The 13,399-nt window shown below is 38.3% G+C and overlaps 1 protein-coding gene across 1 annotated transcript; it reads left to right on the top strand.

The window, feature by feature from the left end:
- Positions 1–5,454: 5,454 nt before the first annotated feature.
- On the top strand, positions 5,455–11,755 carry LOC118278410 (transcription factor ces-2-like). The gene is made up of 4 exons (XM_050703371.1): positions 5,455–5,465; positions 10,115–10,251; positions 11,178–11,335; positions 11,603–11,755. The coding sequence occupies exons 1-4, from the start codon at positions 5,455–5,457 to the stop codon at positions 11,753–11,755; spliced, it is 459 nt and encodes a 152-aa protein (XP_050559328.1).
- The last annotated feature ends 1,644 nt before the right edge of the window (positions 11,756–13,399 follow it).

Raw genomic sequence — 13,399 nt, 5'->3', positions numbered from 1 at the left:
ACATTGCGAAGTTTTCGTGCGAATAAACAAGGATAGAAAATCCCGCCACACACGATCACCTCGCCTGATCTGAAGATCCGCCTTTTATTAGGAAACTTTACTCACTGTTCCTTAAAAAAGTGAGCACACCACAATTGTAGTAGTCGAGCTATATCACCTTCGCTGGAGGAGTTATTAGTCGGTTATTTGATGTTAGACCTTCGACCATTTTGTCAGCACAGGGAAATCTGTAGAGTAAGTCTACGTGACCTTTTGAACACTATTGTCAAGGACTATTCGACTGCTTAGTTGGCGTGGTGGCTGGACAACTGGCTGTCGCACAACGTGTATCGGGTCTGAGTCCCGCACGGAGCAACTGTTTATGTAATCCACAAATTGTTGTTCCGGGTCTAAGTGTCATGTGTATGTGAACTTGTATGTTTGTAAACGCACGTTTTATTAAAACGTTTAGTTTGACTGCCTCGTTGACCGAGTGGTTGTAAGTGCGATTGCCAGGCATGGGGTCTCGGGTTCGATTCCCCGGTCAGGCAAAGTATTATTGAGTATTTTTTCTAGAAACAAGAAACTTAGTTTGCAATTGTGCCTAGTATATCGCAATAGGCTCACCCCCTATTACATGGGAGTTCTACACAAATAGTGAGAAGTGTACAACATTATAAATATATGGTTCAACTGCACGGTTGTTGCGGTGGCTGGGCAACTAGCTGCTGCAAGACGTGTAACGGGTTCGATGTCTGCACGGAGCGACTCTTTGAGCGATCCACAAATTGTTATTCTTTAAAAAAAAATTTTTTTTCTAACAATCTCGTCGACTCTTAAACGATCGGCAACGCACATGTAAGTCCTCCAGTGTTGTCCATGTGCGTTTGCTTACCATCAAGTGACCCATCTGCTCGTTTACCACCTTATAAAAGAAAATAGACAAGTAGTCTCCACAGCATTCCCTGTGCAAGTTACGGGGTCGCTCATAACGTGTACGGTGGCGTCGCTGTAAGCATTAATTATAACACCACGCCGCCATATTGCTTTTACAAGGCGCTTTACAGTACACACTTCGGTTTTTATTTGATTACTAGCTACTCCCGCGCGGTTTCACCCGCTCTACTTGGCTCCTACTGGTCATAGCGTGATGTTTTATAACCTATAGCCTTCCTCGATAAAAGCGCTATCCAACACAAAAAGGTTATTCAAATCGGACCAGTAATTTTAGAGACTAGCGCTTTCAAACAAACAAACAAACAAACTAAGATTATGTTTGATTAACTTTTAGAGTGTCAATCAATTGCCATGTTTATAGATAGGTTGAGAAAATATGTACCTATCAGAAAAATATACTAATACCGTTTGATCATTGTCAAAGTTTTGTGTATCTAATTACAATAAAAATAGTCATTTAAGTTCATTGTATGTGAAACATGTTACGAGTACATAAATAATAAATAACCTTACTTTGTTATGGTATAAGCCGGTAAACGAGTAGACGGATCACTTGATGGTAAGCAATCGCCGCCGCCCATGGATATCTGAAACACCAGAGGCGTTACAAGTGCGTTGCCGGCCTTTTAGGGGTTAGAAATTTAAGGGTTGTTAGGGACTCGGGGATTGGGGAAGTAATTAGGCCGGTAACCTCACTCACACAACGAAATACAACGCAAGCGTTGTTTCATTTCGGTTTTCTGTGAAGTCGTGGTATCACTCCGGTCGAGCCGGCCCATTCGTGCCGAAGCATGGCTCTCCCACACTTAATAAACAGTACGAGCAAGAATCAATAGATTCTCGTATTAATTTGACTTTCACACCCTTGTGTAAATATTATGAATCCCATAAAACATAGCTACGTAGCATCCTCATTCGTCAAAAAAAAATCTTAGAACAAGAAAAATATTCTATTAAATGATCAAAAACACATAATTTACCTTACAAAAGCCTTTTCGAATCACCTGAAAAGTTAATAGTACTTCATTAAGTATTCAAACGGTGATCGTTACACAGCGGTGTCATAAGTCGAGTCGAGTAACCGCGGGAAAATAGAAGGCGTGGCCTCACACACAGCCAATCAAACACCGACAACCAACTTTATAATTACCCAACGCACCAATCACCGTGAAGTGTGATGCTATGCAATTAGGAAAAGCACCAATCGCGTAAGGCGCGCGAAATTACCATAGAGTGAGGTGATTTTTCTTTGTGTCGTAATGTTATGTTTAGTTAGTCGTAAGAATTGTTTGATTAGAGAATTGTTGTGCGTTTGCGTTTAAAAAGTAAAATAGCAAATATTTACTTAATAATTTTGGTTTTTGACATTGAGAAGTGATCTAATAATTATAAAAAGAGTTAATGTAATTTTAGTAAATAATTGTTTGTCATTGGGAAGTGATAAAACAATAAGAGTCAATGTAATTTTAGTTTTAATCCTTTTTTTCTGTTATAGTACTGATTAAATCGCTATTAATTTAGAAAAAATAGTAAATTATCAAGTAGTAGTGTCTTTCGTACTTAAAAAAAGTTTTTAAGAGACCCATTATAAACACAGAAGTAAAAAATCTCAATTAAAAAAAAAACTTTAACTTTTTTTAAATTCAAATATTTTCTTTTATCTATTAACTTATATAAAATTAAGAGAGCCAGAAAATCATAATTTAAAATAGACTAGATTCGAAAATAAACAATTTAATACGTAGTTTATTTTTCTTTTAATCTGTCATCCTGGACGTTTGTTTTCAGATTGAATTCAAAATAAACTAAGCAATTTTAAAATTGTGTAATTGTGACTTAAAATTGTATTTCCAACACCTGTGTACATTATGGGTACAATAAATACTTGAATACTTTAAAATGAAGTGTAAAAGTAAGTAAAAATATAAATTTTTCTAGACAATTTTCCACATATGAGCTTGGTAAAGGGACACATTCACAAAAAACTGTATTCACAATAAAAAAAAACGGATCGTAAGCATCAACAATAATAACTGAAATATAATAAACAGAAAAACAAACATTTTTAAAAATCAATACAGTGTATAAAAAAGCATAATGAAAAAGAAATCGGCAACATCGCGCTGACAGAAAAAAGAGCGGGAACGCTCGTTAGAAGTGTCAAAAAAACGAAAAAATATAACTTTTAGTGAAAAATACAGTGTAATATATTTTGTGAGGACATAGAACTATTTTATTGTTAAAATAATGGAGCCTGGAATGCCTTTATACTCATTAGAATCTGTGGCGTGTTTATTAAGAAGCTACAACCATTTGTTAGCGCCAACTGCACCGGCACCTACTCCCGGTAAGTCGTAATTTATTCAAAGTCAAAGTCAAAATTATTTATTTCAAATGACTAGACCAGGAAGGCACTTTTGAACGTCGAAGCAAATATAATAATTTTAATTTGCTTTCCCCCGATATCTACCTAAAAGTACTTATGACTGCTTTTTTTAAGGGGGGATCATCAAATTACTTTTTCCACCTTTGGTGAGAACGAGCGAACTCATAGGTTACTCTTTTTCATTCAGGTTCACAATACAATTTTTTAATTGTTTCGATTAGTGTCAACTATTTGAGAATAATGTAAAACTAATATTCAGTCAAAGCGATATTGAAAAAGAAAATACACCTTTTTTTAATTTGTTTTTGATAAGAAATTACTTGCTATATCTGCCTAAAAGTAATTAAGACTGCTTTCTTTTGAGTAGGGACATCTAATGACTAACTACTTATTTTTATTAATTTAATAGCTAAACCCAGCGAACTCCGTATCATTACCAATGATTTTCTCTGGACCATTCTTTTTTATTGGCTAATTTTGTAGGAAATTAGTTTGTATTAACCTCACGGAGCCCGAATACGTGGAAATTCGGTTTGTCCGTATATGGTTTGTGGAGTACTTAACCTAGCGTCAGGAAGGAAAACTGACTTATTTTTAATTATAGATTGGAACATTAGTATGGTATGTAAAGGAACATGGGGTCTGAAGCCGTCACAAAGTTTCACAGATGCATTACATAAAGATAGAATATGGTGCAAAAATGTACTTAAACAATAACTTAGTTTTTTACAGTAATTTAAAAAAATATGCAGTAAAGAAAATCAAGAATCAAATAAGTAATTAGGTAGGCGAGAGTTTGTCAATAATTAACTGACTAAAAACCATCCCGTTACAGACTCCTGTTTTGAAGCTAATTTGATTAACTCTTCCGAGGTTTCGGATTCTAACACAGGAAAATTCGGAAATGAGCGCTTATCAGCGCGAGCGATGCTAATGCCGTCGGCGATTTGATATTCTTTTGTAAAAAGGCGATACATTAAACGTAAAGTCTACTCTATTTTTGTCAATCTATAGGGTATAAAGAAAATTGCTGTTCGGATTAGTCTCGCTAAAGCTCGAGAACGTGCTTAAGACCGATTTGGCAAAAAGGTCTTGAATTATTTGAAAAAGTCCAGGGACTAACTACTTTATATTTGAGGTGAGAAAAAAACTAGTTTTTGGTAATAAGTTTGCCGGGTCAGCTAGTTTTGCTCAATAAATAAGTACAATAAAAAAAAATTTAAACTAGTTTTTTAATTCAAATTGTACATTAGAAGAAAAATAAAAAATAATTTAATTTATTATACTCAACACCGCTACTATCAGATTTTTACGTGAGTTATCTAATTTTTACGTCAAATAGCAGACTTATTTCTAGAAAATTAGCTAGAAAAATTAGAAAACTAAGGAGTAAATCGAAGCTATGAATGAAAGTGTGATTAATTTTGTAGTTTTGCTACAAAGCCCGATAAATCCTTTATTTGACAAAAAAAACTACACTGTTTACTCACGTTGTCATTTAATGAAAAAAAAGCCTATGAGTTTCGAGTCACAGAACTCATCATGAGCAACGTTGAAAAAGGTGAAACCTAGTTTTTTTGGAAACATTGATCCCGCAGACTTATTATTTACAAAAAAATAAATAACGCCGTTTACTCATGAAAATTAATGGAAAAAGGCTTACTAGTATCGAGTCTTTTTGGGACTCTTCATTTATGGCAGCGTGCGGAAAAATACACTACATTTATTGAAAAATTGGGCCTCCTGAGGTATTGCCATCCAAATAAAAAACACTATTTGTTGTTTATGTATTTCAATAAAATGGTCCATCTAGTTCGAATAGCCCATTCGTGCCGAAGCATAGAGTCTCCCACATTATTTTTTTTTTAATTTATTTCACAAATAAATATCATTTATCATTTCAATTTATAATTACTACTACTGCTTTTTTATAGTACAACTAATTAATTTACAAAACAAAGTGTACAATGAAGGTGCGCCGGGGTAACTGTGAGGTTGTAACCCTAGCATGGTTGCATGACCGCAAAAATAATAAACAATTATCAGCCCCTCATATTAACAAAGCATACAGTCAAATTATCGATACACAAACATGTGAAAAATAAATTTTTTAGAGGTGTCATTCTCTACCAATGAATGCAAGGTAAAATCTGCCATTAGGTACGGTATAGGTCTTGTTTGAGCTTGTTATGAAAGAGCTATCTGTTTTACCGTCTCGCATCATGAGTATTTGGAAACTACTTTATGCAGAATAGAATTATATTCTGCACAAAGTGATTTAGTTAACTTCTTTATGTTCTCAAATTGAATTAACTGGTCCGGGGTACGAAATTCCTTCACTATTGTAATCTTCAAACACAACACTACCTCCCATTAAAGCCGTGGCAGATACTTTTAGTACACCTTATTTATATTAGTTATTCTAGTATAAAATTAATTTTAATACTACAATATTGTTAAATACTCCTCTTACATGTACTTCTGGGAAAGCCATGCTTCGGCACTGCTGGGCTCGTTCGGAGTTTTACCACGGCCTCACAGAAAGCGTGAAACTACGCTTGCGTTGTGTGAGTGAGGTTACCGGAAGCCCAATTACCCCCCTTTCCAATCCATGATTTCCTAATAAACTTTAAATTCCTAACCCCCAAAAGGCCGGCAATGCACTTGTAACGCCTCTAGTGTTTCGGGTGTCCATGGGCGGCAACGATTGCTTACCATCTGGTGATTCGTCTGCTCGTTTACCGGCTTATATCATAAAAAATACTTCGTCGGTTCACAAGCGAAGCTACATGCATAAACTTGGGTGTTATGTGAGCAAACAGGTGCCAAGGGTCGATAGGTCGCATTTAATTGCTTTTATAAATCAATATTTACTTGGAAATCGCCTTCAACACGTTATTGATAGTTTTTGTAGCGTTACGTCGGTATTTTTTGTATATAAATTACTTCTTTGGCAAGGTGTTTGAAAATGGTGAGAAGTTGTGAAAGTAATTACAGTAAAACTTGGTTGGAATAAGTGTGGGAGAACCAAGCTTCGGCACGAATGGGCCGGCTCGACTGGAGTGATACCACAGCCTTACAGGAAACTGACGTGAAACAACGCTTGCGTTGTGTAAGTGATGTTACCGGAGGCCCAATTATCCCCAATCTTCCCAATCCCCAACAACCCATAAATTCCTAACTCCCAAAATGCCGGTAATGCACTTGGTTACAAGTGCACACGAACGTTGTTTCGGTTGTTCATGGGCGGCGGCGATTGCTTACCATCATGTGATCCGTATGCTCGTTTATCGGGTATAGAAAATTACTATGCTAAAAATCGCACAAAAATCGGTTCAGCTAAACGCGAGATAATCACGCACAAATATAAATACATACATTACAGATCAAAAAGAGAACCTCTTTTTTTATTAAAGTCGGTTAAAAACTATGAACACGATCAAAATCAAACTAGTTCAAAGACGATTCATGACAAAATTGACATTTCGACAACCCTATGTATGTGTAAGTAATGACACTTAATTAGCTACACACACCCCTGCTCTTACGGAACTGCACGCGTTTAACCCCATAGCTACAATTTTGGGGTTACATCAGTACCCTTAGTACGAGTTTGCTTTACGTTTAACGAGATAGTTTTGTTTTAGCGCGTACGGCGCTCTGATTGGATGGTATCGCAAAAATAGTAAATACCTGTCAAATCGCCGGACGTACTGTCGTTTCAAGCAACTAAAAAACTAGAAACTAAGGGCATGATTGCAGGGTTTGCGGGGCTGTCATATTTACACGTAATTGTTTTGTTGTGACTACCTTGTGGTTGATGGTATCGCTTTGGTAGATTGAACATTTCATCATTGCATTGGTCCACTCAGCATCTAACAGGGTGTATTCTTCAAAAAAAGTGACAAAAAGTTAATACGTCATTATCCTCACCCAAAAGTTAACAATTCTGGCGATTGTACACAAAATTTAGTTTCAATAAATTAAGCTGTGACACTGCTCTCAACCAATCACAATATAAATACATGCAATAAGCTACCATGATGCTTAATAACACCAGGAGAATAATGATTGAAATTGTTAAATAAAAGTTAAAGTTTTTTGAAGAAACACCCAACAGCTTGTGAAGTCCCACTGGGTACTTTACCCGTAAGTGCGGATCAGAACCAGAACCGCGAGTGTTACGCGCGTCGAAAGTCATTGGACCAACCACAGTTGGGATCCAGTAGAGCTGATCCGTAGCTGCGGACTACCTAGCGGGCTTACCGGGACTCCAGCTCGAAAAGCAGGAGTAGGAACGGGGTGGATTTTGTCAGTCTTTACTTCCTCACGCCTCACCCAAGAGACGTAAGCTCACTGTGATGATTTTCCCCTCTCTAAAAAAGGTACCTACTTTAAATATAAGTGACTTTTGCATAAATCTCCACCCTTGGATAAGGCGGGTTCGGCACAGGTTTAGTTTTCGGACAAATAGATTTTTATATTGTGTCATGTCTATTTAATTATCACTTACCGACATGAAAAGTGGCGACATAACAAAAATAGGCCTAATAGAAAACTAGTGTGAGACAATTATCAGTGCGTCTCGTTCCGCGCGCCTCAATGAGTCATCAGACCATCACAGATGGGGCCCAGTAGAACTGATGTCAACCCGGAGCTGTGGACTACCTAACAGGGCTCCGGCTCGAATAGCAAGAGTAGGAAGGGGGTGGTCTTTAGTTAGTAAGAGTCTGAACACTCCTTCTCGCCTCACCCAAGAGGCGTGAGAAGCCACTGGATGATATCCCCCTCAAAAAAAAGCGCCTTGCTACCATCATATGATCCGTCACCTCATTTTGTCATTCTATGCCTATTCAAAAAACAACACCACTTCGTTACAAAATCTCAACATAATACATAAAAAGATCCATATAATATTGACACAACTAATTGCCTTAATAGCTTCGAACCCCTTTTATAACAATTAGGCACCATCATTTGTAACAGGTGTGCCTATACCCACGGCCGCAGGTGCAATGGTGTAGATTAACTAACTCCCTGCCTGTTCCACGGCAGGAAATTAGACATGTGAACATTTTCATTTAGGCCTGTTTTGGTGTATTTTCGGTTGCGGTTTTGATTGTGTACAGTGTAGATTTTTTTTTATTACTTAGATCGACGTCGCCCCAGCTTCCGCACAGGCCAAAATATATTATGCAAGTATTAACATATAAACCTTCCTGGATGCCTCTAGATCACTCCAGCTATTAAAAACTGCATCAAAATCCATTGCGTGGTTTAAAAGATTTAAGCATACAAAGGCATATAGGGACATTCAAGCGACTTTGTTTTATACTACGAGTATGTAGTGATGTTTCCTTACAAAGATAGAGATTCTTAATTCATTGGATTAGTCATCTTCATCATATTTTAGGCGTGAGAAGTCACTGTATGAATTCTCCCCTCTAAAAAAAGCACCGATTGCTTACCATCAGATGATCCATCACCTCATCTGTCATTCAATCCCTATTCTAAAAAAAACAACAACACTTCATTACAAAATCTCAACAAAATACATAAAAACATCCATAATATATTGACACAACTAATTGCCATAATAGCTTCGAACCCCTTTTATAACAATTAGGCACCATCATTTGTAACAGGTGTGCCTATACCCACGGCCGCAGGTGCAATGGTGTAGATTAACTAACTCCCTGCCTGTTCGGGGGTCGGCAGGACAATTAGACATGTGAACAGTTTTCATTTATCGGGTTTTTGGTGTATTTTCGGTTGCGGTTTTGATTGTGTACAGTGTAGATTTGTCCACGCCTCACCGAAAACCGACGTGAAACAACTCTTGAATGAGGTTACCGGAGGCCCAATTATCCAAGGTCTCAATCTTCCTTATCCCTGAGTCCCTAACAAGCCTTAAATTACTAACCTCCAAAAGGCCGGCAACACACTTGTAACGCCTCTGGTGTTTCATGTGTCCATGAACGGCGGCGATTGCTTGCCATCAGGGCATCAGGTGATCGGTCAGATCGTTTACCGACTTATACCATAGAAAAAATCAACGTTAACAAAAAAACAAATATTTATCACACACATTTAACCTCTTCCCAACAAAGTGCCCCCCTAACACTACTACCTACTTAATAATGCAACACGAATTAGTCCGTAATGTTGCAGTGTCCCCCTGAACTGACGTGTTACATTGAGCGATGCCCACACGTGGCACCGTTCACCCCGCGATCAGCGATCATTATCGTTTATTTTATAATACTGATCAAATATTGTCATTTTGTATCGAAGTTGTTGATATTTTATTTGTTTTTTTGAAGGATTTGTTTGCAAAGAAACTGCAACTTTTTTTTGAGGGTGGTGGGAATTTGCACTCTTGCGAGGCCGCAGTCTTTGTAGAATTCTCCGGCCACCATAAGTGTGGGCCTGCGGACGGCGAGCAAGGGTAGCTCGCCGCCCGACCAGAAATAGTCCCGTGTGTGCGGCGCGTCTGGTTCTACGTGCGCCTCAAAGAGCCATCAGACCACCACAGATGGGGCCCAGTAGGGTTGATGCTTGATCCGGAGCTGCGGACTACCTTGCGGGTTTACCGGGGCTCCGACTCGGAAAGTAGGAGTAGGAACGTGGTGGTTTTTAGTTAGTAAGAGTCTGACACTCCCTCTCGCCGCGCTCAAGGCGAGAGAAGTCATTAGATGATTTTCCTCCCTTAAAAAAAGCAGTGTAATGTCACGGACTATTGATTCTATTATATCACTTTATCGAAGCATACATATGTAGGTAAAGTTTAAGTTACAATTTGAATAAAAATACTTCAATATTTGTTTCAGATGTCCACAACGTAGTCAGCCCATTACTAGCGGCGTTACCTCCGCAGCTGCACTGCCTACCGCCTTATTGTCACCATCTGTCTCCTAGGAGCACTACATGTAAGTACATATCTTGTTGCTAACATGTATTTCTACTTATTACAGATTGAGATAGGTTAGTGGAACCTTAATCATAAAGTTAGTTCATCGAAACGAGAGCGCGTTCGGCATTCTGATTTATTCAAGCCGGCCAATCAGAGCGCCGAACGCGCTTTCGTATCAATTATTTTAAACGTAAAGCAACTCTTACTAGAGTTACTGGTTGAGTTCTTCATGGAGTGGAAAATACATCAAAATTATCTGCTAGTTAAATAGACCAGCCAATCAGATATTGTAAATCAAACGTTTTTAATGTAAATGCCAACAAGAGTATTTATTTGTCTTACTGCCGATTCAAATTCAAAATGTTTAGATTAGGATCTATAGAGATTTTGTCAAAAGTCGATTCAGAATTTGGTTCTGTTATTTTATGTGTCGAATGAGAGTCTGGAGAGTGAGAGTGATTAATTTAATGGTCACTTAACCCAAACCTTAGCAATTGTTTTCGGAACAAAATCGTTACCAAAGAACAGTTTAAGTAATCATTAAATGTCTTTGAGTGCGGTAGATAGACAACAATATTCCTCTAACCACTTAGCCACCACTAACAGCTACATATTACAATAACAAATCCTTTCTTTAAATGATTTTGTATGGACTTTAAAAGAGACTATGACCTCTGAGTTTGTTTCGGCATTTTTTCGCAGAGTTGTCTGATAGAAAATGCCGGCCTCATCTAGTTATTTAAGAGATTGACGTGTAAAAGAGTTACATTATAACCTATTTGCAGAAATAAATATCATTTATCATTTATTTAGATATAAAAATCTTTTAATACATAATCATTAAAAGTCTCTCTGAGTGTAACAGACAGACAACAATTTTCCTCTAGTAACAGCTACTTATTACAATAATTAATCCTTTCAAAACCTCCACTTAACCCTTAGTACTCCCATCACCGACATCGGAGCTGGAAATCCGAAGACGCGGCGAGAAAAGACCGATACCACCAGAGCTGAAAGATGAGAAGTACTTCGAGAGGAGACGGCGCAACAACCAGGCTGCTAAGAAGTCCAGGGACGCGAGACGGATTCGGGAAGACCAGGTATTTAATTTGAGGAAATAGAAAATACCTTTAGGTACCACAGACGGGCGGGAATGTGATCGAACTCATTAACTTACTTCCCAAAAAAAAAGGAGCCCGTATTTTTTTTACGTCCGAGAGTTCGAATTGATAGTTATAGTGATATAATTATTTTCAATGAGGTACATAATTATCATTAAATCTATATCTGAATAGCACCAGAGATAGACCCATCAACGCTTTTTGTGAAAGGGTAAAACCTTTTTGTATTTTCTTCGCTTTTCTTAGATAGCATGGCGCGCCTGCCTCCTAGAGCAGGAGAACGCGTCCCTCCGGGCCCACGTGGCGGCTCTGAGGCAGGAGACCCTCGCTCTACGCTCCCTGCTCGCCGCTAGAGACGAACCACCGGCACCTGCGCCCTCGTCCACCACTCCGGATTAAAAAGCGATGATATTTGTAGTTTTATTGTAATTTTCGTGAGACATACTAAATTGTATACATATATTTATTTAAAACACTGTAAAATTATATTTTTAAACATTTCTTATAAAAATAAAAAGCAAAATAACATTTTAAAATATAAAAATAGGAGCCGACCACTAGCAAGGGCATGGTCCAAGGTACCGGTGGTTAGAGCTCCAGAGAAGAAAACCTTCTCACAATACGTGCCGTTTCGAGGAGCACTACCTTCTGCATCAGGCCCTTGATCCATCCGCCCAACGCCAGCCTCCTAAGATGGATGTCGAGGCTTTTAGGAATCAACCCATTAATTATTATGATATCGGCTTACTCACATAACTTTTTTGACGAGGAACTCAACTAGTTGCAAGCCATGATAGAGGCTTAAGGGAGTGTCGCGGAAGCTGCTCATGAATATGAGCCTCTTTTAGTAGATAAAAAAATAAAGATATTTTTAAGTATTAGACTCATTATGTATATCTACTCGACATTAAATAGCTAGGGATATTAAGGGTTGCGGGCCTGCGGATGGCAAGCAAGGGTAGTTGGCCGCCCGAACAGAACCAGACCCGTGCGTGCGGCGCGTAGCCATCAGACCACCACAGATGGGGCCCAGTAGGGCTGATGCCTGATCCGGAGCTATGGACTACCTAGCGGGTTACCGGGGCTCCGGCTCGAAAAGCAGGAGTAAGAACGGGGTAGTTTTTAGTCAGTAAGAGTCTGACACAGAGAGAAGTCATTGGATGATTTTCCCACTCCAAAAAAAAGGGATATTAAGGGTGATTTTCCACCAGAGATGTGCTATGCTACGTTGCTGTGGATGCGTTTGGCTTCCACCAATCATATTCATTGGTACATATAGTTTAGCACTGGTGGAAACGGACTCAGCTAAGCTATGTTTCTTTATATGGAAAGATGCGTGCTATGTAGGTGTGCATGCGTGTTATGGATATGCGCTGTGCTATAGATGGTCGCGTCTATGTCCAGAGCAGATTACCTACAGCTGTTACTTTACGGCGAGGCATCTTCATACCACATCTTACTCGCAAATGTCTACATAGCTTAGTATAAGTGGAAACGGTCATATAGTTTCATAGCTTAGTTATTACATCTTCGTAACATAACAACATAGCACATCTCTGGTGGAAAAGCACCGATATCCTCACGTAACTATTTTTTGTGGGCTGCGCAATGACGCGCATTGTGTTAGCATTGGTTACCGTGCATGCTGCTGTTAATTATAGGCCCTGCGCGTGGCTTGAAACTAGTCGAGTTACCCTGTCGAACTGTTAAGGGGAGTAAACCTTGGTTAAATTGTAAGTGTAATTTATTCCGTCCAGGTAAGGCAAAGTGATAGTCTTGTTTTGCATAAGTGTTTAATATAATACTTATATATGTAGGTATATAAATGTATGTCCGTCCATATTGTGATTAAAACTAGTAATTTAAGATAAGATATACAGTATGGAGATCACTCATGTGACTTATATGAAACTACAAGTAGTACTCGTCCATAGAAGCATAAAATACAACTAAATATTTTAACGAAAACCGAAAATTTAAAAATAAATAAATCATGTATCAAATTCTGTGTGAACAGCTCCATGTTCCTTGCCACAGAAGAGC

Source organism: Spodoptera frugiperda, chromosome 24 (genome assembly GCF_023101765.2).
Source record: "Spodoptera frugiperda isolate SF20-4 chromosome 24, AGI-APGP_CSIRO_Sfru_2.0, whole genome shotgun sequence".
Taxonomy (NCBI): domain Eukaryota; kingdom Metazoa; phylum Arthropoda; class Insecta; order Lepidoptera; family Noctuidae; genus Spodoptera; species Spodoptera frugiperda.
The sequence above is the reverse complement of the archived record's forward strand: the minus strand, read 5'-3'. Positions and strand labels throughout refer to the sequence as shown.

What these genes read in the sequence shown, in the direction of transcription:
- LOC118278410 (XM_050703371.1), top strand. An exon ending in GTCTCCTAGGAGCACTACAT is followed by an intron (nt 10,252 to 11,177) that starts GTAAGTACATAT and finishes CTTAACCCTTAG; the next exon opens with TACTCCCATCACCGACATCG. An exon ending in GACGGATTCGGGAAGACCAG is followed by an intron (nt 11,336 to 11,602) that starts GTATTTAATTTG and finishes CGCTTTTCTTAG; the next exon opens with ATAGCATGGCGCGCCTGCCT.